The sequence below is a fragment of the Gymnoscopelus microlampas genome (genome assembly GCF_963454915.1).
Source record: "Gymnoscopelus microlampas genome assembly, chromosome: 5".
In the NCBI taxonomy this organism is placed as follows: Eukaryota; Metazoa; Chordata; class Actinopteri; order Myctophiformes; family Myctophidae; genus Gymnoscopelus; species Gymnoscopelus microlampas.
Window position 1 is genome coordinate 54,092,944 of NC_139942.1, and position 25,655 is coordinate 54,118,598.

At 40.4% G+C, this 25,655-nt stretch overlaps 2 protein-coding genes across 2 annotated transcripts in view; both read left to right on the top strand.

The window, feature by feature from the left end:
- Positions 1–2,812: 2,812 nt before the first annotated feature.
- The window catches only part of LOC311046361 (NXPE family member 3-like), a 35,605-nt gene continuing 12,762 nt past the window's right edge, over positions 2,813–25,655 (top strand). The window contains exons 1-5 of the mRNA XM_084058618.1: positions 2,813–2,890; positions 5,449–5,598; positions 5,781–6,547; positions 6,648–6,718; positions 7,373–7,600. Coding sequence (XP_083914744.1) covers positions 5,509–5,598; positions 5,781–6,547; positions 6,648–6,718; positions 7,373–7,600 — 1,156 coding nt within the window. The 5' untranslated portion in view covers positions 2,813–2,890; positions 5,449–5,508. The remainder of the gene's footprint in view (positions 2,891–5,448; positions 5,599–5,780; positions 6,548–6,647; positions 6,719–7,372; positions 7,601–25,655) is intronic.
- LOC311046365 (uncharacterized protein) overlaps positions 21,963–25,655 on the top strand; it is a 6,935-nt gene continuing 3,242 nt past the window's right edge. The window contains exons 1-2 of the mRNA XM_084058622.1: positions 21,963–22,037; positions 24,798–25,031. Coding sequence (XP_083914748.1) covers positions 24,806–25,031 — 226 coding nt within the window. The 5' untranslated portion in view covers positions 21,963–22,037; positions 24,798–24,805. The remainder of the gene's footprint in view (positions 22,038–24,797; positions 25,032–25,655) is intronic.

Genomic DNA, 25,655 nt, shown 5'->3' on the forward strand with positions numbered 1-25,655 from the left:
ACAGGGACACCTCTGTCTCACATGGGACACTGACCTGCAGCGACTCCACTGACACCATGTCGGTCCCACCCACAACAGCACCATCAGTACCACCCTCATCCCGCTCTACCATAAAACTGTCACTCACTGTCAAGTCAATTTCACCATTATGGCTTGCCAGCTTTTCAGCCAAAGAACGGGTGACAACACAGGAGGCAAAAACAGTTGGAACAGACATGTGTACATCAGATTGAACATTTTCGCTCACATCACCATCACTAGCTTGAGGAGGTGCCTGACCAAGCTCCATTTCACGCAGGCGAATGGCCTTCTTTGTCTCCTCCCTAATCTGTACCATCTCAAGATTAGCATTCACTTTTAGCCCTTCCAACTCGATACGCTTCATTCCCAGCTCTATCTCCTTCAGCCGAACAAGATTCTCCACAGACAGTTCGACCACATAGTTAGATGATTCTGGACGGGAAGGACCAGGAAGCACCCCCTTATCACTCAAGCCCACCCACACCATCTGTTTGAGTATGGGCTTTCTCTCTAGTACATTTACCGTGATTTTATAGTGATCTACGATTGACCTCAAATGCTCTTTGGTACAGTGACTGAAAGCTTCTAGGGTAGGTTCCCTCACAAACTCCTCATGTTTAAACTCCATGATTCAAACCACAGTACCCAGCCTTAACAAAACAGCCAACCCACAACCCAAATCAAGGTTACTGCAACTTTAAGAACCTGCCAACTAGGTTAACCCCCCACACCAAAACAGTCAACCTTAACCTTCAAGTAGGCACTTGGCAAAAACAACAAATGGGATGCCACTCCACAGGTAACTGCACACACTCGCAGGGTTACTGAACCAAAACAAGAAATGACCAAAGCCATAATAAAGCCGCATGCTGCAGGCTTTTTTTGCCCCAATCTTTTCATAGACCTGATTACTTGTTTTTTGGATTGCTTGTTTCTCTCGCCAAACCTTCAAACCGTCAGAATCTGCGACGCTAAACGCTCTAATGTTTTTTATATAAGTGGTGGCAACATTTTGTGACACCACACGGGTCTTCCCAACAATAGCTAAGATTGAAGTCAGTGTGAACATGGCCAAATAATAACTTAATAGCCAAACTAGGTCAAATGAAGCACGCTAGCATTTAGGCTAACCCTCCTGCCTGAGGGTGCAGTAAAAGTTGCACTGTCTGTGAATGAGGGGAGGCAGCGGAGCAGGATTACTGCGGGGGGCGGGCCGTCTCCCCATTCGTGTCGCCATTGGCTTAAAGGAGTGAAGGACAGCCAGGACAGCCAATGACACTTAGGTGTCACTCAGGTGTCGCTTGGGTGTCGGACTAGTACTCAGTGTGTCTGTAGAGCCGCCAGCTTTCAGCATGCGGCTAAAAACAGTACCTGGCAATCCCTCTCAAACTAGAGACTCCTGCCACTAGGACTCTACTAGTTTTACAATTACAGATGTGCCACTTCAAAACTTCACATGTCCTGCCATCGCCAAGACAGTACATTTTCAGGGGATTCCCAGGGCAATAAGAGGGACAAAGAAGGGCATTTAAAATGGTGAATTATTTTGATGATCACTGCTTTTATGATGCTAATTAATTTGAGCAACTGGTCAAATCACCTTTCGCCTCATAATGAGTCTGACACCACCTTCAACACACATTCTTTTGTTCTCATGTATATGGATGTCTGTTGAAGGGAAAAATGGGGGGGTGTAGTGACAACTTCTTTTCAGGGGCAAAACAGTGCGTTTTAAGGGCAGAAAAGGGAGGAAAAACATGCATTTTCAGGGCACTTTCAGGGAAAGAACAGTAACGTGTGAAGTTTTGAAGTGGCACATCTGTATAGTCTACAATTTTAACCAAATGCCTACTTACTACACAAACATAAGGGTTTGCACAAGCCCCCAAGTTGCATTATGGGATCCCTAAATTATGTTTGTGAACCAAATTAATTTTGTGACGAGCCCCCAATTAACTCACCTAATAGGGAGTTACTGGCAAGGACGAGCCCCCAATTATGTTACGGCCACTACACTTGGCTCGAACACCAGTGACCATAACATAATAACAGGACAAAAATCAGGTCTCAATTGTAATAACATTTATTTTACATTCAGATAAACAAGTTCAATGCTGTTCATTCGTCATAGCAACCAGAATGTTAAATGTGCCAGGAGGGTAGAGACAAGGAATTACAAAGACCTAAATAAATGTCCTAACAAACAAAGTGATGGGCTGGCCAAGCTAAAAAGTGGGGAGTCTGGTGAGCCAGGCACTATGTGCCCGTCGCCTCACCAGACTCCCATAAACTACCAAAACATATACTAAAACTAAACTAACCAGTAACGAAAAAATCATGCCAAATAATACTTACAGCCAGCCCATTGGAACTGAAATAAGGAAACACACAAATAAGCAAGGGAACAAATCTACTGTTGTGCTCTGCTGGGGAGATAATAGACCATATTCACAGTGGCGGCCATATTGGAATTTAACATTGAAAGTGCCGCCACCCGGGGTGGCTACTTTCATTGACTACATAGAAACATGGCCGCCGTGTGAATAAGGTCTTATAGCCTACGCCCTAATCACACAAATGAAGCACAGCTGGGAAAACGGGAGGGGCAACCAGAGCACTCCCAGGTGAGTGACAGGTGTCTAGCCAGACCAGGGCAGCAGAGCCAGCAAGGCAGGGTAGACACTACACACAGGACAAATAAGCATTAGTAACACATGACATAAGCAAACAAAGACTATAGACTGAGGTGTGAATATGTGCTAGCACATAACATCTACATACAGTCTTGTCTTCCATACAGAGCAGCTTGCCGTTGAGAATGTCTGCTTTTTAGGTATAGTGGGACTCCTCTTCTGCATAGCAGCTTCAGGTATGATGAACTCCTATCTATATATTTATTTATATTCAGAATATATATTTATTTGTAACTTGTTAACGTTGTTGTTGAAACCTACTATAATTGAAGTGTGTAGACATAACCATGAGGCCAGTGATGGAAAACGTATTCAAATGTTTTACTTAAAAAAGTATCAATACTGCAATATAGAAATATTCTGTTACGAGTAAAAGTCCGGAATTCAAAATGTACTTGAGTAAAATTAGAAAAGTATTGGCATCGAAATGTACTTAAAGTACCAAAAGTAAAAGTAGTCATTGTGCTGAATGTCCCATTTCAAGTTTTCAAATGTATAAAAATCTTTCATAAATGCGACGCATTGTGAGCTTGTAGATCGGTTATTTTCCAATGGCCAAAATGTATATAGGGCTGAAGTGGTTAATGTATGTTTTGTAATAATAATCCAAATCTACAAAGTAACTAGTAACTAAAGTTTTCAAATAATTGTATATGTATGCATACATTTAATGCATACACAGTGGTGGACAGTAACGGAGTAAATGTACTTGAGTACCGTACATAAGTACAGATTTTGAGTATTTGTACTTTACTTGAGTATCCAATTATTTTTTTTGCCGTTTTACTTTCACTCAAGTACATTTCCAAGACAAATATTGTACTTTTACTCAAGTGCATTTCTAGGAATGCTATGAAGTACTAGTTACTTTTAGGTTGGCTGTTATTTTTTTATTTTTTTTATTCCTTCTTCCCTAAAATGCAATTGGCCACACGCTGTGTTCTTCAAAGAAGGAAACCTATCTATCACAGTACACACTCTGCACTGTGGGATCTACATCATAGGTATTCAACAGGTTGTCCGTGACCCCCTAAAATAATAATGGATTGTATTTATAACGCACTTTACATTTGCAAGAAATCTCAAAGTGCTAGCAAATATCAATTGTAAGAAAGACTACCAAACTACCCCAACCCCCACTGTGTGAAGGACAGTAGCAATTAAAGCAACAGATAAGTTAAACAATATAGACCCAGTCTATTAAAAGTGTACATACTTCATATAATTACAAATATGAATGAGCAAGTTCACACTTTTGAGTGTTACTTGCATAATGTCCTTTAATGTGAACCAAATGTTGCATAGCGAGTGCTGACAACTTGAACTAAATTTGCTATTTTCGTGCCTTTTATACTCTGGTTTTAACAAGAAACATGGAGACTGCTATGCTCAACCAAAACGTTTTCAGAATGAGAATACAAAGTGACCTAAGCTACATTGCATTGAATGAGAGCAAGGTGGAGAGCAACTGTGGTTCAGCAAGACCGATATTTAAAGAAGAGAAGGGCAATTTCTCCTATGAAAGCAAACAGGCAGGTGCTCAAACACTGGTTGGCTCCTATGTGTGCACCTGATGGAGACACTGCAAGCTACACAGGTTACAGGTTAAACTGCATGCTACACAGGTCACAGGTTAAACTGCATGCTGCACAGGCTACAGGTTAAACTGCATGCTACACAGGTTACAGGTTAAACTGCATGCTACACAGGTCACAGGTTAAATAAACTGCATGCTACACAGGTCACAGGTTAAACTGCATGCTACACAGGTCACAGGTTAAATAAACTGCATGCTACACAGGTCACAGGTTAAACTGCATGCTACACAGGGACTACTAGGGATAGGGTTGCCAACAGTCCCGTATTAGCCGGGACGCCCCGTATTTGAGCCAAAAGGGGCGTGTCCCGTACTTTGTTTGTCCCGGACTCCGGTGTAAAGGGAAAAATAAAAAATATATTTCTGTTTGCGCACACTGCAGTGTCTGGCTGCGTGTTTGTGTGCTTTATGAGATGGGCGCTAGGACCGCTCAGTTGACAGGGCAGGCACAGTGCTCGCACGAGTGCTTGTGTGTGTGTGTGTGTGAGATTTTCTCCGGTGGGAACGGCATCATTGTTTGTGTGGCATGTCAGCCTGTTCCCAACCCTAACCCTAACCCTAAAACCGAAATAAAGTAACAAAAAAAAGTAACTTTATCCGCGGGAAACCCGAAAAAAATCGCGCGCGCGTGCATGTGTCCCGTTTCTCCAGTTCTGGATGTTGGCAACCCTAACTAGGGAGTCACTCGTAACGTTGCTAAAGAAAGTAGTGCTGAATTGTCAGATGTAATGAAAGCTGTGAAGAACACACCCTGCTCTACTTCACCATTCTGAGGTTCAATGAATGGATTTTCTCACGCATGTTGAAGTCAGGAGGGAGTTTTTACTTGTCCAAAACTGCACAGAGCTGGCTGACAATTTCAATGACGATGTCTGGGTGGTTGGTTATGTGAGGCCACAACGCACGCGCCATTCACGTTTCTGTATGACAGAATGGAACGAGTCTGATCAGTCTGAACTGAGTCTGTAAGTGCATAGAGATTTTCCCGTGGTTTCAAATGAGACTCTACGGTCTATTTACAGTAATAGTACATAGTGACTGCCAAGAGAGCACAATAGACTTGCATTTTAGACTACGTTTGCTGTTCAACTTTCTCCTTAATTCTCATTCTCCACCTTTTTGGTTACGATATAACAGGGACTGTTAACAGCGCCACACACTGTTGACAAAGAAGAATTTCGAGAATTTGAGGTGAAGATGCATCGTTGTAAAAAGTTTGCAGTCATATTCCTGCTCCTGGCTCTGTCGGCTCTGATCTTTCTGCTGCGTGACAACAACATTCTTCAGGTGAGAACTTGATGTTGAGTGAAATTATTTCATGGCATTTCATTTCTAAACACCAACAATCAAAAAAAGCCTGTATAACTCAATGCATTCCTTCCCTTCCCCCTTTAACTTCAGAATTTAAACAGATATTTCTATAGTCACTCTTGCTAATATTTGTTAATCTCCTCTCCTCAAACCCTCAGATTACCCAACAGATCACACTTAAAATCAATTTGAGCACCATCCTCCTTGAAGGTTCTCCTCCTCAACACAACAACCTCAGCCTCTGGAGCTGCCAGGGACAGAAGCTGTCTCCTGAGGATGCTCTGGAGGAACACTCCCTCCTAGACTCCATAGACTGGCCTGAACATCCACACTTTCCTACAGGCGTGAACTTCAACTTCAATCAGACCAGTGACCCCGCACACAGCCACTTCACTATCCTCCCAGCAGAGGGAGGTAGAGAGCGGCACGTAGGGGGGCATCTGCAGGCTCTCATCCAAATGCACGACTTCCAGGGACGGCCCAAACGCTACGGGGGAGACGTCTTGCTCGCTCGGCTGCGCGAGCCGACCCTCGGAGCGGGCGTGGCGGGGCAGGTGGTGGACCACCTGAACGGCTCCTACTCTGCCGTGTTGCCCTTGCTCTGGGCGGGCCGTGTGCAGGTGGAGGTGACACTGGTTCATCCCAGCGAAGCCGTCACGGTGCTGCGCAGACTGACCAGGGAGCAGCCAGACAGGGTGTTCTTCCAGAGCGAGTATCGCTCAGGCTCTGTCTCTGAAACCACAGTTTGTAATGTTTGTCTGCCAGCAAGCCAGCAGCAACCACTTTGCAATTATACAGACCTCCACACGGGGGAGCCCTGGTACTGCTACAAGCCTAAACAGCTGAACTGTGATAAACGCATCACCCACGTCATGGGAGGCTTCAAACAAAACATCAGATCTGATGAACAGACACTCTTTCAGAAGTAAGCAAGGGGGGAAACCGATTCCTTGTTTTCTTGGTCATTTTTTTCTTCTTTTTGTTTTGCTCAATACTAAATAAATATTGTGTCTATTTCTCCACAGTCTGATCAACATGAAAGTCCCAGTTAAAGCTTCAGGGTCTGACAGTGTCAGAGTATTGCCAAAGGAAAAAGGTGAATGATGAAACTAGCTATTAAAGTAAAATTTCACTCTAAAAAACGTCTTAATTTTAACATCCTGCACCCTAGTCAATATTTAGGTATTTGATATTTACTTGATCAGACACGCCCCCATTCTTTTTAAGTCCATTGAACTTTAAACTCCATTTTAACCATGTTAAGACTGAACACACACGTCCCTGGTTCTGGTGGCTGATATTGTCCTTCTAATGCGTGAGGGGCTGTTTTTTATCAATTAATTTAATAGTCGACACATTAACGACACATTAGAAGGACAATATCAGCCACCAGAACCAGGGCATGTGTTTTCAATGAGTCTAACAAGGTTCAAATTGAAGTTCATTGGACCTACTTTATATAGGAGGGTGGCATGTCTGAATATAAAACATCTAAATATTGAATCCAGCAACTTATAAAACTGGTGCACAAAAGCCAGAGCAGACGTTTAAAATGACCCGAGAAGTGTTTTAAAATGAAATACCTCTTAGGATCTTTAGAAGCTGCAGTCAAACCCAGCTTTTAGAGGGTTTTTTAGAAAGTGTCCATGATACAACAACAGCCACGCTGTTCCCATGTGGATCCTGACATCCACCGTGTGATGTTTTCTAAATGAATGTTTTTTTACTTGTTGTTCATAAAACAACCCAGAGGTGAAGAGCAGCAATGTGACGCCCCCTGGACCCCCCTCTGGACCCCCCTTTGGACCCCCCTCTGGATATTACTACCAGGGAGTGTGGCGAGCCCTCGGTGGCACCACAGTGCACCAGTTCAGCGATGCCTCTGCCATCACACAGTGCCTGAGGAACAAGGCCGTACACATGTATGGAGACTCCACCGCTAGACAGTGGTTCGAGTACCTCACTGCAACGTTACCAGGTAACATGTACTGTACTGTAGGCCAGTGAAAATAATTTCAAGAACCCCCCAGTTTGATAAGCATTATAGGCCACGGACCCCCATTTGATTCAACGTTTTAACTCTGGGACCGCCCAATCTAATTTATCTCAGAGTGTACATACCCGTTTTTGGCACCCCCTGGTCCATACCCCGGAACTCTTGAATTTAGCTCCATCAGTTCCATAGCTCCATCAAAATCCTTCTGTCTAAAGAATGGTTCTAACCTGATCCACAGAAAACACAAGCATATACTGAAGAGATGGAGAAATGACTTCACTTTTCTTGACTTGTAGCAACTACCAGATAGGACTGCTGCACAGTATTACTCCATCTTCTGCCCACAGTCTGAAAATCCTCTATAGCACATGGTTTCACCTCAATTAAGGACTCAGATATACTTGCATTAGGTCATAGACTCCTATTTCAAACCATTCTGTCCTAATTGAAAAACAGATTCATAGTGGTTATATTTGAACATATTTTAAAATGAGTCATTCATAAATATTTTGTAGTGTAATGATTTCAAGTGAACTTAAGTGACATTAAACTACTCCTTATTTGTCTGGGGACCATCCAGTCAAGGACCCCTGGTGGGCTGGGGACCAACCACCGCCCTAGCACTCCTAATTTATTTTTGTCAGCACCTCATCTGTTTAGATATTCACATTCACATTATGCTATGTTACTTACAGTAGATCATACGCCATGTGCTTGAGCAGACAGATGCTGATGTCTACCTGCTAGCCTACACACATGCTTGTTTTAGCAGCACTCACTCAATTGTAGGATTCATGACGCCTACTCTGATTTGACACTGTATTAGTATGTCTCTCTGGATAAGAGCCTCCAGCTCTCCCCCCAACTGTGTGAAAACGTGTAGATCTCTCTGTTCCAGACCTCAAGGAGGTTTTGCACAGCCCAAAGCAAGTTGGACCGTTCATGGCGGTGGACACCGGCCATAACATCCTGGTGAAGTACCGCGCCCACGCACCCCCGATCCGCATCTTCACCATTCCAACCAGCGAGCTGCGTTACGTGGCCAACGAGCTAGACGGCCTGGCCGGGGGTCCCGACACCGTGGTGGTCCTCAGCGTCTGGGCCCACTTCGGCACGTTCCCCGTCGAGGTCTACATCCGCCGGCTGCGGGGTATCCGCGGGTCCGTGGTGCGCCTCCTGGACAGGGCTCCCGGGACCCTCGTGGTCTTCCGTACGCCGAACCTCAAAGCTCTGGACCTCTACGAGACCCTGACCAACAGTGACTGGTACTCGTGGCAGCAGAACAGGGTGCTCAGGGCCATGTTCAAGGGCCTGAGTGTTGTTCTGGTGGACGCCTGGGAGATGACGCTGGCACACGACCTGCCTCATCTTCTGCATCCACAGCCCCCCATTATCAAAAATATGATCGACGTTCTCTTGTCAAACGTCTGCCCACAGACACAGAGGTGACCGACTAGGCTTGTGTGATAATAAAAATCTAACAATGTGGCTATCAGGATCCACATAGGGATGTTTTCAAGAGAGGACTAAAGGCTTTCCTTTTTAATAAAGCATTCCGTTAGATTTTCCTGTTTTACCCTCTAGGTCTTTTGCCCCCATGTTTTAAATTTTTTTTTTAGACTATTTTTCTTTTAGATGTGTTGTTTTAATGCAAATGTTTTTATTCCGTGCTGTAGCACTTTGAGTTTTTTTTCAAATGTAAAGTGCAATATAAATAAAGAGTATAATTATTAAATGTCATCTGATGTATCTATTAGGTAGGGATGACTCTAAGAGCAGAGGCTATACAAAAGCCACTTTATCACATATCTAAAGTCATCAGTCACAGACAGTAGGCCTACACATTTAAAATGACTGCACATCAAATCCAAATAATCAGTGAACGGCGCACTGTCCATTTGACCAAACAAACATATCAGCAGTGGTGAGTGGTTACTCAAGTACTGTACTTAAGTACAATTTTGAGGTCTTTTTTACTTTACAGGAGTATTTCCTATTTTCAATACTTTTACTTCTACTCCACTACATCTCAGAGGCAAACATTGTACTTTTACTCCACTTTATTTACTTTATGTTTATTTGAAAACTTTAGTTTATGGCAGTATTGATACTTTAACTTAAGTACAAGTTTTGAGTACTTTTCCCACCACTGCATGTCAGTTGCTCCAAAAAAAACATGACTCACCAATGCAGCTCAAATGTCAAGGTGAAGAAGTTCTTCTCTGGCTCCTCACAGATGTCATGGAGGTGAAGAAGTTCTTCTCTGGCTCCTCACAGATGTCATGGAGGTGAAGTAAAGGTTGTGTGTTTTTTCATGGATGGTCTGGAATTAATTATGGAACAAAAAGGCTGGTAAATGAAGTCATAGTGATTTTCCTGTCAGTAGAGTAGCCAGCTCTGTTTAACTTCTACTTATGGCTGTGGGGGCCATATACAGTAGCTTAGCACAGCTGAGTTGTGCCATTGGGAATGACAGCATAAGACAGTATAATCAATCATATAGCTACCAGCGAAAGATTATATCAAAAAGGTTAGGTTAAGACTTTGACACTAAACTTTGTAAATTGAGATGATTAGCCCTACACTTCAACTATTTGAAAATAGCCGATCTACAAGTGTCACATCGTCGCGTAGTGAGCTTGTACTTGTAGATCGGCTATTTCAAATGATTTCAATACATTTTGTAAAGCTGTGAAATGTGCCATGCTGCATAATGACTACTTTTACTTTTGGTTCTTTGAGTATATTTTAACAGAGTATTTATTCATTATGGTATTATTTATTAATACTGTAGATCGGCTATTTTAAAATTATTTTTATACATTTTGTAAAGCTGTGAAACGTGACATTCTGCATAATGACTGGGCCTACTTACTTAAATGTAGGGTAAGTGATAATTTTTTTTATTAAAAAGGTTAAAGTACTTTATTCTGATAGTAATCATTGCTACAGAGTGTTTGTTGGGTCACAGGGGTCTCTCCAGCTCTTTAGTAAACAGAATAGGCTATAGCACATTTTCAGGTAGTTGACAAAATTTAAGCCAATCAGGAGAGAGCATTGAAAATGCATTTTCTGTTTAATAAAGAGCTGGAGAGACATTAGCCCCTACGGAACCTCTCCCTCCGCTGTACGCTGTATAGCTCCGAGATGAGGTCCCTCGTTAGTTACTGCCGTCTGTTTTCGAAATGGTCGCACGTCGTCCACTTTACATGTTTCTTACCCCTTTCTGCACATCGTATCCAAAAAGTAAAGCATTTCCGCCACTCTCTCAGATGTTTGAAGTTTTAACGCGCCATAAAAGATATCCAACGGGTTGAAGAAAGTATTTAATTTGCCTCGGTTTTCATCCGGTTCCATAATATTTTGCATTAGAAGATGCAATTCAACATTTGACCAGTAGGGTAAATAGTAATGTTATCTCTACGGGCGCAACTCTTGCGCAATGTCTTAAAAACCATGTAACCGGATGAAAACCGAGGCAAATTAAATACTTTCTTCAACCCGTTGGATGGCTTTTATGGCACGTTAAAACTTCAAACATCTGACAGAGTGGCGGAAATGCATTACTTTTTGGATACGATGTGCAGAAAGGGGTAAGAAACATGTAAAGTGGACGACGTGCGACCATTTCGAAAACAGACGGCAGTAACTAACGAGGAACCTCATCTCGGAGCTATACAGCGGAGGGAGAGGTTCCGTCGGAGCTAGAGAGACATGAGACTCCTTTTACTGAACAAACACTCTATAGAAATGATTACTATCAGAATATAGAGCTATTTAACACTTATTTTAATCAATCACTTACCCTACCTTTAATAATAATGACTTGGCCTACACGTACTTACTTGTGTAGCCTTAGATCAAGACAACGATGTATTTGATCGAGTCTGACTTTTACTTTCGTATCTACGAGAGTATAGCGACGGTCACCAGACTTGTCAACCCAAGACAGCTCGACCAGCCGCGATTTTGAGACAGCTCGACCCAAATCGACCGGGTCTGGTTGTCTGAAGTAGTAGCTCTGTGTAACCCCTAGAGGGTAGTAGAGTACAAGGTACAAGGTGACGGTGAGGGAGGTCCTGAGTATAGGTGACGGTGAGGGAGGTCCTGAGTATATTTATAGTATATTTAAGAGTAAATATTGTAAGCATGCTCCCCCAGTTGCATACTTTTTTTTAAGAAGGTACAAGGTGACGGTGAGGGAGGTCCTGAGTATATTTATAGTATATTTAAGAGTAAATATTGTAAGCATGCTCCCCCAGTTGCATACTTTTTTTTAAGAAGTGTTTTTGTAAACCTTCTTTTCTAAATGAAATAATAATGTATGCCTTATTGTGTCTGTTTAGTCCTCCTCTCCTCTAAAATCATTTGAAAGTAGCAGATCTACACTAGTTGCCATCATTAAACACACAAGAGGTGAAATGAATTAAAGTAACTGTTATTTTATTTGACAAAACAGGGCAGTGTGAAACAATTTCAATGATTGAAAAAAAGGTAAAAAATAGTAGTATATACAAAAAAATGTGAAATAAAATGTATATTACAAAAAGGCTGAGTCTTTGTGCACTATTTCAGTCATACTATCAAAACAATTTCAATGATTGAATGTTATACCTTCATTCATAATGTTGGAATGAATGACAGAAAAACTGACTGGACTGGGATATTATTGCCAAAATAAATGTTTTAAACTGTTTTAAAGTGTTATTTGTCTAATCCCTTTAGTGTTTAACTCTGGTATAAAGAGTAAAACATTTAACAACACCCCACTTTTTGGCTGTGTACAAATAATATAGTGTATTCAAAGCACAGCATACAATCAATAAAGGCATTACCATTATAACTATAACTTTTCTTATATATCAGACTTTTATACTTCATGTGATTATTCACAAAACCCCTAGGAGAGGTCTTACTCTGCTATGGGGATGGATGGATGATGGTGCTGATGATGATGGCTGATAGCCTTAGGAATGTGATTGATGTTGTTGATGGCCTGTGTCTCTGTGTTTCTCTGCATATAGCTGCATTCTATATACAGTTTTAACTTTAAAGGGACATTAAGCATGTATACAAGTCTTACATCCATCAAGCTATGGGGATGAATGATGGTGCTGATGATGGGTGCTAGCCTTAGGAATGTGATTGATGTTGTTGATGGCCAGTGTCTCTGTGTTTCTGTTATGTATACAAGTCTTACATCCATCAGTGTTTGAGGTGATGAAAAGGAAATAGGCTGAAGCTAAACATTTATGATAGCCTATCCTTCCTTAAATGTATAGCTCTCATTATTAACATTAAAAAGATATGCCAATAATAGAAATACCAGATCCTTTAGATTGATTGAAGTTTGCACAGGAAAAGGTACCAGTACAGTACATGAGTTTACTGTTACAAGGTCAACTAAAATGATATAACCAACAAAAAAAGCCTATAGTAACTGTAGTTACTAGTTACTTTCCATCAGTGTTTGAGGTGATGAAAATGAAATAGGCTGAAGCTAAACATTTATGATAGCCTATCCTTCCTTAAACAAGGACACGGTCATATGCTGTGTAGCATACATATTCACCTTGTAAACAAAATGTAAGTAAGATGAAATATGCAATATAAATGAAATCCCAATTATAATATTTGCATCTCATATACGACAACACTGACTGAGCTGCTGCTAATGTGTAGACTGAACGTCACTTTATGATGTTCTGTAAACGTCCTCTGGGTGGCTCCCTTTAGCTTCCATTAGCCTCCATTAGCTTTGTAACGAGTGCAACAAAAACACCAACACAGTCCCACACCAATACAGTCTTGAAGCTAAAGCATTCATAGAAACTTATTATAACATGGCAACTTTGCACTTTACCTGAAAAGGGGAGAATAAAGTGAGTGCAAGAATAATTGTCAGACAACACAGATTGAGGATCGCCAGGCTGAACCAATTGATAATAGACACACTGTAAGGATTTAGAGCTGAGGTAAGGAGGTGTCTAATGGCTGTGCTTGAAAGCCTTATCACATCAAGAAGACAATAGGGCTTGAGGTAAGGAGGTGTCTATCTCAATGGCTGTGCTTGCTTGAAAGCCTTTGGGCTTGTTTCACCCTGACAGACAAATAATAATTCTTTGGTAAATCAATGTACATATTATTATTATTATGTCTCTCTCTCTCTCTCCCTCTCTCTCTCCCTCTCCCTCTCTCTCCTCTCGCCGTCTGTCTGTCTCTCTCTCTCTCTCCTCTCGCTGTCTCTCTCTCTCTCTCTCTCTCTCTCTCTCTCTCTCTCTCTCTCTCTCTCTCTCTCTCTCTCTCTCTCTCTCTCTCTCTCTCTCTCTCTCTCTCTCTCTCTCTCTCTCTCTCTCTCTCTCTCTCTCTCTCTCTCTCTCTCTCTCTCCCTCCCTCTCTCTCGCGGTCCGGGTCGAATTTGGGTCGAGTTGTCGGGTCCAAGCGGGTCGACAGCGGGTCGACCGGTCCGGGTCGAGCTGTCTTGGGTTGACATGTCTGGTGACCATAGCGACTACCCCCCAGTTTACTCTGAAATGTCACCAGTAAAGCCCTTATTTCTCCAAACATGTACAAAATTCAAAATATAAAGTGCTTACCCACTTGCCCCAAATGTTAACTAGGTGTCCGGAGTATTTGTGTAATGTATTAGTCCATATTTTTCAATAAAGAAGTGTTTTAATCATGTCTGTGGCAAAATGCCATTCCCCCCTCGTGTAATTCCTCTTTACATTGAGTGTAATTTCGGCTTTCACCATCGTCACTACCACCCATTCCGACAGAATCGGCCACAGACGTGATTAAAACTGTATTGAATAACAACATGGACTAATACATTACACTAACACACAGGACACCTAGTTAATATTTGGGGCAAGCAGATAAGCACTTTATATGTTGCATGTGTACATGTTTGGAGAAATACAGGCTTTACTGGTGACATTTCAGGGCAAACTGCTGGGGGGGGGGTGGTCGCTAAGAAATTGATCAAATACATCTACGATAGTCTTGACCTAAGGCTATTACTTTTGGTTCTTTGAGTATAAAATTGATGCCAATACTTTTGTACTTTTACTCAAGTAAATGTTGCATACCAGACTTTCACTTGCAACAGAGTATTTCTTCATTATGGTATTAATACTTTTTGGCCCGTTTATGTTGTATTATTTTCTATTGACTGAAAGTGGACATCAGTTATAGCTCTAGCTGGTCCATAGCGTTTAGAATGAGTTCTCCTTAACGCTATGTTACTTTTCAGCCGTTGCCCTCACACCCGCGGTAGAGCAGGCTGCCTCTCGTCTGTAGTAAACATTAGAAAAATACACTTTCGCTACTAGACAGTACTACTACTCACCAAAACAAAGACGGTTATAATATGTTGAAAGCCTACTTTCCTCAGTGGGAAGTGGAAAGTGGGAACACTCAGAGCCCCGCCCCCCAACGTCTAAAATACACCTTTTGACCAGAAAAGAAAATATTTCACCGGATGGAAAAAAGTTTTAGTTGCTCCACTGCGCCCCCTACAGATCTGATGATCAATGGAATTGTTCTATTGACAAGATCTGTAGGGGGCGCAGTGGAGTAACTGCTCCTTCTAACACAACTTCATCCAACTGCAGATAATACTTTAGACCGTTTTCCAAATATTAGATTTTTTAGATTTTAGACAAAATTCTCAATTTTACATGGCGATGCCCTCTGTTCCTTAGTTCCTTTTACCGATGAGTTTGATTGGTAGGCTATTAATTAACCACTATGTCAACGTCAATGCAATATAGAGAGAGAGAGGCTAATGGAATGAGATGACACCAAACAGAAACCATTTAACTCTCTCATAGTTATAAATGGATACACTGAGAATTAAGAATTTGACTGTTTAGCTTAGCGAGTCTCAAACTTTTCTCAAACTTTTTCATGTCAAGGACCCCCAAATGTATATGTATTTGGCCACGGACCCCCATCTGAATAGGTTTTGTGCTAGGGACCCCCAGAAGAGAAGATTTATGTAAAAAATGTATTCTAAATAGTAACAGAGCAGGGCCCAGCTCTGCAGCTCAGGGGCCTTCAGAAATGACCCTAAGAGACGAGGAGATATTAGAAAATGTGTTGGCCACCATAAATGGTGGACTAGCAATCGCCTCTCTTAATGCGGAAAGAGAAAATATGGAGAGGAATATATCGAGGAATTAGGAGAAACAATGAGAGAGAGAGAGCGTCAGAGGGTAGTGATAGAAATCAGCGATGATGAAGACAGGATGGAATCAGACGCTATAGGAACAGAGATGCTGTGATAGTGTTAAGCAGTGATGAGGAGAGTGACATAGAGGAGTTGCAGCACTGCACTTGTACTGGTGACAAAAGGGAAGCTAGTGGCTGCGCGACTAAGTTGCTGCGGCCCATGATATTTCATTGTAACCTGTATGTATGTATCTGTGACCAATGACAAATAAACCTCATTCATTCAGCAGGGGAGTGAGGAGCACAGGGAGGTGGAGTTAGAACAGGGTCCAGAGGCGACACCCCAACAGCAGCAGCTGATAAGGTTGATGTTGCAACGACCACAATCACCAGGCTGCATCATCACCAGGTTGCATCATTCCCTGGTCTACGTTAGCCTGGTAAACCCTCCCTCCGGAAATCTCATTTCAATTCGAATTGAAATGAGATTTCCGGAGGGAGGGTTTACCAGGATAGGTCTACGTGCCTTCCACTCCAGGAAGGGGGAATTCACCTACCCCTCCATCATCACCAGACAGTCCATAAGAGAATCAGTTGGCGATGAGGGAGATCAGAGCGATCCTCCACCATATTGTTTCATATATTCATTGTATGGATGCCTTATGCCAAAACTGTGTTAATTTGATGAACTGAGTACTGAGGAGGGTACTTAAAACCTTTTTCTGTTTCAAGCTTGAATGCAAGGGGTTAAAATTAAGATGTGAGAAAAGACAGGGCCACGACAGTGTGTGTGAGAATGATGAAATAGGTTACAGTAAAAGAAACAGCTAAAGACGAACTTCTAGTGGAGGACAGGAAACCATGAAAGCTGGGCGAGGAGCCAAAAAGCAGAGAGAGTGTGACTTTGAGAAGAAAGAGTAGAAATACTCAACTATTTTTACTCTACTCTCTATAAGAATAAAAACACTTAAAGACAGTAAAAGGTACAGTAAATGAAATAAGAAGAGATGGAGTAACACAATAATGATAAAGTGTGGTAATGCTTACTATTTGCTTAAAGATTGTGTTAATAGAAGAAGTGGTAAGGATGAAGTAATCACTGAAAGGAGTGTTAGGGAGGAAAGTATAAAGATAGAAGGTAACGTAGTATTACAAGGGGGGAGAAAAGGCCTTACTAGACAGACTGGGTGTAGCACAGGAATACGCTGATAATAATAATTAATAAAGGTAAACAAAACATCCAGGTTAAAGAGACATGATAAGTTTAATGCACTGATTAGGCGATAGTGGAGTGAAGAGTAAATGCTTTATACTTAAATAAGAGTTTATTTGGGTTAGTCAGCAGACGATAAGTAAACTGAGATAAATAGTATAGATAGGAAAATAATGGTCACGACTAGTGTATAGGGTAAAAGCTGCTGAGACTATGGAAACATCATTTCCCTATGGGTATTGCATATGGTGAAATAGTGTGTAAGAATAGGGAAGAGGTGATATGTCCCAGACATAGATTAAAAGGGTCATGACGCATCAAGCACAGTCACGCTGACCATGGGGTAATAAACGGGGTATGGTCAAGAGAACGTGGGTGGTAGGAAAAATAGGATGGGCCAAAATGCCCTTTATAAACAGTGTTCAGAGAGCAAGTTGTTGAGAGACTTTGCGCGCTGTCGTTAGAGACCTGGGGTATGTTAGAGTAATCTCACCATATCACCTGAGTTGGGGAATTAGCCTCTGACTTGTGCGAATATGGAATTTAGATGCTTAATAATAGATGGGGTAGAAAAATCAGCCCAAAACATAGTGCGTGCATTAGACTAAAATATCTCCCAATTTGATGATGGGTCTTATAACTTTTGAAAACCACTGGCGTAGATGACCTCACTAGAGTGCCAGGGTAGAGCAGAAATTATAATAACACAGTATAGATATTTATCTGCTTTTGTTTTAGAAACGTGCTGTACCTTTAGATTGGTTTCTGTAGTTCTGTCTGTTTTTATTTAATCTATTTATTAGTTGTTTGTACATTTTGTTTGACCTTTTTATATTGTTTTCACCTGAAACAAAAACAAAAGGAAAGACCTACAGTACCACTCTTTGGCTTTGGAGTATTTTCCACCAAATGAGATAAATACACATTCCATTAAGACCGGGAACGCATATGTGTTTAGATCTGCATTTTAAAAAGTCCTGGGGTCTTGTTTCCATTGTGGTCCCATGTAATCAATTCCTCAACAGAGCATAGAATATGAACACGTTAATACATGTCATCAATAAAATAGAAATACAAAGACTTGCATTGGACCCTAGTCTGTCTGCTGTCAGTTTTGACAGTGTCGTGAGGACTGGAGAATAGAGACTTTGTTTGCACTGATCGACAATTTTGAGGTATTCTTACTTTACTGGAGTATTTCCAATTTCCAATACTTTTACTTCTACTTCACAACATCTCAGAGGCAAATATTATACTTTTACTCCACTACGATTATTTGAAAACTTTATTTATTAGTTACTTTGAAGATTTGTATTATTTTTACAAAACAAACATTACCCACTTCAGCCCTATACATATTTTGGCCATTTGAAAATAGCAGATCTACAAGCTCACAATATGTCGCAAAGCGACGACATTCTGCCGAATGAGTACTTTTACTTTCAGTATTTAAGTATATTTTAATGCAAATACTTTTGTACTTTAAGTAAATTGTGAATTCCGGACTTTTACTTGTAACAGAGTATTTCTACATTGCAGTATTGATAAGAGTAAATAATATGAGTACGTTTTCCACCACTGACACCTTGACAGTCTGCAGAGCAGAGAAGTAGAGAACAGGATGTGGTCACAGAGCAAAGTGGAAGCTGTGTAGCCAACTAATACTAAAATAGGACAGCACATAATTGTTTTGTTTTGTTTTTACATGCAGATTTCTACAGAGAGCATGTCTGCATTTCACATGGGACTCTTCATCTGGATGGCAGCTTCTTCAGGTAAAATAAACATCAAAATGACATTAAGAACACATAAACCTTTCTTTATACCGTACCGTTTGTCTTATTTGTCTTCTATTTTCAATGTATATAGCGTATATACATTTATTTTATACCTATTTGTTTTACTTCAGCCCTATAATAGGGCTGAAGTGGTAAAAGGATAAGGATAATTCCTTTTAACAGGTCGTTCATGAAAGTCCTTGCGGTCTTGTTTCCAATGAGAACCTGTGAGCAATTAGGGGTTAAGAGTCTTTCTCAGGGACACATTTCATTCCATCAACACATATGCTAACCTGGCCTGGAATCGAACCTGGGGCAACCAGGGCCTCTGGCTCCCTGGCAGGCTCACTAACCATTCAGCTATCGCCGCCCCTAACATATTATTCCTGGTTAATATGTTTTGTAATAATAATCAAAATCTACAAAGTAACTAGTAACTAAAGTTTTCAAATAATTGTAGTGGAGTAAAAGTACAATATTTGGATCCGAGATGTAGTGGAGTAAGTAAAACTACTGAAAATTGGAAATACTCCAGTAAAGTAAAATACCTCAAAATTGTACTTAAGTACAGTACTTGAGTAAATGTACTTAGTTACTTTACACCACTACATAAAAGGATAACAAAAAGCTTGTTGCTATATTGTAAATACGTAGATACCTTTTTTGTTTTTGATTCCTTCCTTTATTCTCTCCTTTTTTCCCATTTTATCTTACACTTTATAGTATAACATTTTGTTTTCCCCTTTAGAGTATAACATTTTGTTTTATACTTTATAGTATAACATTTTGTTTTATACTTTATAGTATAACATTTTGTTTTATACTTTATAGTATAACATTTTGTTTTATACTTTATAGTATAACATTTTGTTTTATACTTTATAGTATAACATTTTGTTTTATACTTTATAGTATAACATTTTGTTTTACCCTTTAGAGTATAACATTTTGTTTTACACTTTATAGTATAACATTTTGTGTATAATTCTGATAATATTTTGTGATTTCCAGTGGTGTCCAGTGATGTGAAGCAAGCTTGTAGATCAGCTCTTTTTAGCTAAGAGCTTTGGTGTAGAGGAAAGACAGGAGGAGGCCAAGTCCAAAGAAGTATAAAGGGTTTAAATTAAAATGTTAAATAAAAACCTTGATGTTTGTTCCAGATGCAGAGACCCCGGCAGAACAAGCCCGGCAGAGCCCCCAGTGTCCTCCAGCCCCGGTTCCTGTTACCTGACTGTCTGGAGTTTATTGATGGGGAATTTTATTGTATTTTTAGTATTTCCTTTCTAATGTGTGAACACCACACTGATGAAGGTCCAGAGGGACCAAAATATCTGTCAATTTGAATAAAAGCTGATGCTGCTGAGCAACAGCATTGTGCTGGATCTTTATAACTATTTCTAAGTAAACTGTTGTGTATTAACTACACACAGTTATGGTTGTTGGCTATTTGTAGTGTCTGTTCCTTTAAGTGCTGGGCTGGGGGGAGTGTCTCACTTGAGTGTATGCAGTTGAATGGAGCTCCAACTTTAACGTTTCTACTCCACTACATCTCAGAGGCAAATATTGTAGATTTACTCCACTACAATTATGTGAAATCTTTAGTTACTAGTTACTTTGTAGATTTTGATCATTATTACAAAACATACATTAACCACTTCAGCCCTATACATTTTGGCCATTTGAAAATAGCCGATCTACAAGCACACAATTAGTCGCGATGAGACGCATGGCGAGCTTGTAGATCGGCTATTTTCAAAAGACTCTTATTTTGAAACTTGTGAAATGGGACATTATGCATAATGAGAACTTTTACTTTTGGTACTTTAAGTACATTTTGATGCCAATACTGTTGTACTTTTACTCAACTATTTTTTTTTATTCTGGACTTTTACTTGTAATACTTCTACATTGCAGCATTTATATTTTTCTTAAGTACAACATTTGAGTACTTTTTCCGCCACTGCTTTTGCAAAAACTACTTCAAGTACAAAGGCAATTTGCAACAACCAGAAGTTGTGGTTCAAACAGGACAAAGCACAGTGGGCTACCAATTCATGCACTTATGAGAAGGGAAAGTGCACAGTACTTCCTTTCTACATGCAGTCTCCTACACAGAGCAGCTTGCATGGCGTTGAGAATGTCTGCTTTTAAGGTCGTGGGACTCCTCATCTGCATAGCAGCTTCAGGTATGATGAACTCCTACCTATCTATATATTTATATTCAGAATATATATTTGGTTGTTAACGTTGTTGTTGAAACGTACTATAGTTGAAGTGTATAAGCCAGCGGTGGCAAAAGTACTCTCATTTAGTACTTTTACTAAAAAATACTCTGTTACAAATAAAAGTCTTGAATTAAAAATGTACTTGAGTAAAAGTACACAAGTATTGGCCTCAAAATGTACTTAAAGTACCAAAAGTACCAGTACTCATGTCCCATTTAAAGTTTTCAAATGTATAAACATCTTATGCGAGGCATTGGGAGCTTGTAGATCGGCTATATTCAAATGGCCGAAATGTATGTAGGGTTGAAGTGGTTTTGTAATAATAATCCAAATCTACAAAGTAACTAAAGTTTTCAAATAATTGTAGTGGAGAAAAAAAGTACAATATTTGCCTCTGAGATAGAGTGGAGTAGAAGTAATAATATTGGAAATTGGAAATACTCAAGTAAAGTACAAATATAAGTACAAATACCTCACAATTGTACTTAAGTACAGTACTTGAGTAAATGTACTTAGTTACTTTACACCACTGCTATCTATATATTTATATATATCATAATATCATAATATATATTTGGTTGTTAACGTTGTTGAAACCTACTATAGTTGAAGAGTAGACATAACCATGAAGCCTAATTGAAACATGGCTTTATACCTTATTTATTTTTCCTCAGATGAAATTCTAATAGTTGGGACTTGGGATATTGGCAATTTGTTTATTTATATCTTGTACATTGTTTATTATATCGTTACTATTATGTTGTGTTGATTGATTGGTTGAATATTTTATTAGCCAAAAATGCCAAACAGCACGAGTACAGTCAAACACTTGGGTCTAAAAGGATAACACTGAAAAAGTCCTTGCGGTCTTGTTTCCATTGGGGTCCTATGTATTCAATTCATTTACATATAAAAAATAACAATGTGTAATGATTAATTTCCAGGTGTGTCCAGTGATGTAAAGCAAGAGCACGTTCTGAAGGGACAGGATGTACATCGACACATCCAGAGACCTGACCTGTAGGCGGGTGCAGTTATGGTTTGACCCAAAACAAATTGCAACAAAAGGTTTTTCAATGGATTATTGTAGTATTAGGTGTACTTAATAACATATCAAAAGTTTACCAAAATCGGACCACTAGAAAGGTAACATTTTCAAGATGGCCGCCGCCAGTTCCTTAAAAAGACCATTACTCCTTCATTATTCATCCTAGACAAGTAATGTTGGTGCCTAACCCCATGTTTTGGTAATCTTGAAATCTAATTAGCATATATAAATTATAGTCAAGTGATTACAAGTTTAATTACAAAGGAATTGGTTATAAGCATGGTTATAACCACACACACATATACACATATATATATATATATATATATATATATATATATATATATATATATATATATATAACAATGTCATTGGACATTTCTCCCTTTTCTACATAATGCCCAGGATTGGTGATTTGGTAATTCACATTCTGTTGAAGCTTTCAGGAGATTTATTTTCATACCAAAAAGGAATAAATTCATTATTACTGGGTGGTACTGTGACATTTGTAAAAACATGGCTGTAAGTGATAAACTGGGAATGTTACACAAATCTTGGAACAAATTCCTTACCGAGAAGTTTCTTCACTATTTTGTATGTAAAGGTGAAATTAAATAATAATCCTGGTCCACTTGGGCAGTGGTTCCCAAACTGGGGGTCTCACTCAACAGTACAAACCAACATAAAGTATAAGTTTACAGGGTATCTGTACCTTTCTAAAGTTACAATTTAATGACTCTTAAGACCTTTTTAATAGCAAATATTACAGTGGGGAAATGGCCCCTTATGGGCCTGGAGAGGATGTGCAAGTCAGCACAGAGCTATCACAACATTTAATGTCTACTGTCTTGGGTAGGGCTGGTAGAGGAGTGTGGCCGGATAGGGTTCAGATTTGCTTGTCACAGACATCTTATTCCTGAGATTGTAGTAGTTGTGTGGGGTTTTAGTGCAAAATTAATTTCACATGTCATTTATTTTGTGATTGGTACTGCTGGCAATAACCTTGAACTTTGATATTTTTTTCTGGATAATTTTAACTTTAAAAATTGATTTGAGGGCAGAGGACGCTCTGAGCCATAATGATAAGTCACTGGCGGCCCCTGGGAATATTAATGGTCAGCCACCAACCAGACACCGACTCTCCTGTGAGCCAGTCAGACATAGGGACACCCCTGACTGCCTGACACACAGTCATGCACCACGTGGAGGTCTTACAACCACAACTATGGGGGTGGGGGGGTCCCTCCTCACTAACTATGCCCACTCACGAGTGCCCATCTCGGGCATAGGAGCCAGCATGGAGGTCCACTTGGGACCAGTGGGACTATCCAGTGAGCCAGGCGACATAGGGATACTCCTCTCAGCCTAACGCATAATCTTAATTTCTGCCTCCTCCTCACTCTGTCCTCCAGCATGAGGTGAGCGCAGGCTCCCTAAGCCACTTGGAGTGAAATCTGGCAAGATACAAGTGTATCTTTCATGTATCGTTTGGGGAACGGTCTTCATTGAAATGCGTGGCGTATAATTTCTCCTCCTCCACATGACAACCCTCCGAGCTCTGGAATAGTCCAGCAATCCAACTGTGTGACACGTCATAATTGCTGTCACTTCAAAATGACGCTCCTTGCCTCCTCGCCTCCTCGCTCGGAGGCAGGGCTTAGGCGGGAGTGGAGGACTTAAGGATGGACACTTGAAAATTGGAATTTGGCTATCGCGATTCACAACGTGCATCAGGGGCTGACAAGCCCCATTCTCTTTAGCTGCCTATGAGCACTCGTCCTGAGCTCCCAAGTGCCCCACTATAGCTTTAATGGGACATGTCTGAGCCAACTGTTGAAGGTTTTGCACCTCGGACATGGGGGAGAGGAGAAGCTCAGGGTCTCCTTGGCTCCTATAACTTTGCTCTTCTGTGCTCCAAGTGCCCAGGGAGCAATCCAGTGACCCCCACTCCCCATACTCCCCTGTACCCACCTGAGGGGAACCCTAGGCCCACTAAACTCCACACCAGACCACATTTTACCTAATCACACAACCCCACCCCCATACTCCCCTCTGCCTAGGCACCCAGTAGAGAAATGGGTTCTGACAGCTCTGCACTAACCTCCGTAACCACCCCTCTTTACACACTCACACTGATTGCCTTCCTAATGTGTTAAAAAAGTTTTTTCAAAATCTTGTGTCTACAAGATGACAGTTTGATTCACATTTGATCCGCAGAGCTATCCAAAATGTTTCAATATTGCAAGCAAAACTATATCAACTGACAATATTCTCTTTCTCTGCCACCTTCTGAATGACTGAAAATTGTGACTATTGTTTTGTTGTGTTTTGAGGATATCTTGAAGCCTTGTTCCTGTAAAACAAATATAACTAGTTGAAACATTTCAGAGGGTTTTAATAGAGTCAAAGACTAAATATTGGATTTCACAATTATCTAAATGTATCTCTGCAATTTGGACAAGTCCTGTGGATTTCTATGACCCCAAAACATAGGGTTAGACACAAAAAGTACTTGTCTAGGATAAATAATGAAGGAGTTAGGTTATTTTAAAGATCTTTTGGCCATTTTGGACGCCATCTTGAAAATAACACCTTTCCAGTGATCAAACTTTGGTAAACTTTTAGTATGTTATTAAGGACACCTAATACTACAAAAAACTGTTGAAAAACGTTTTGTTGCAATTTGTTAAGGGTAAGGTGCTTTTTTTTCATAACTGCACCCGCCTACTGATACAACAAGACCCTGAAATGCTTGAGTGGAAATTCAACGGCAATAAAATAGTAAAATACACTTTCAGTGATGAAAAAAAACCTCTAAGAATATATAAAAACTACCACGGAAGAGTTAATTTTTCTATGGAAAATTATTCTTTGCTATTGAAGAATCTGCAGCAACAAGACAGTGGACTTTACCAAGCAATAGTGTCTACATACGAAGATATCACTGTTTCACAGTACAATGTGATCGTCCAAGGTAGGTTCATATTTCTAATGTTCCTTATTAAGACCGAGAACGCATCTGTGTCATTTTTAGATTTCTTTGGCTATTAAAAACAATAGTAGATATACAAGCTCATAGCGTTGCACCGAGTGCCGCGCTACAAGCTTGTAGATCTGCATGGGGGGGAAATGAGGGTGGGGGGGCGGTTATGGGGTGGGTATGGGGCTTGGGCTTCAACTCAACCGGGTCCGTTTGGGTTAGATTGTAATTTCAAGCCTGTTGAAAACTCTAAAGCAGTGGTTCTCAAACATTTTCATGTCAAGGACCCCCAAGTTGACATGCATTTGGCTGCAGACCTCCATCTGAAAATATAACTGCCAGGGAAAAATTTAAGATTTATAAAAATGTTTCGAAAATAGCCGATCTACAAGCTCAAAATGGCCAGTAATGGGACGTGTTGTGAGCTTGTAGATCGGCTATTTTCAAACAAAGTATAAAATAGGGTTAAAGTGGTTAAACTGTTCCTCGTTTGCTGTGGACCCTTTGGAACTCCCTCAAGGACGCATGGGGGTCCCCAGACCACACTTTGAGAACCACTGCTCTAAAGATATGATAAAAAATATTATTGTAAAATAAATCCTATATTATACAACTAGA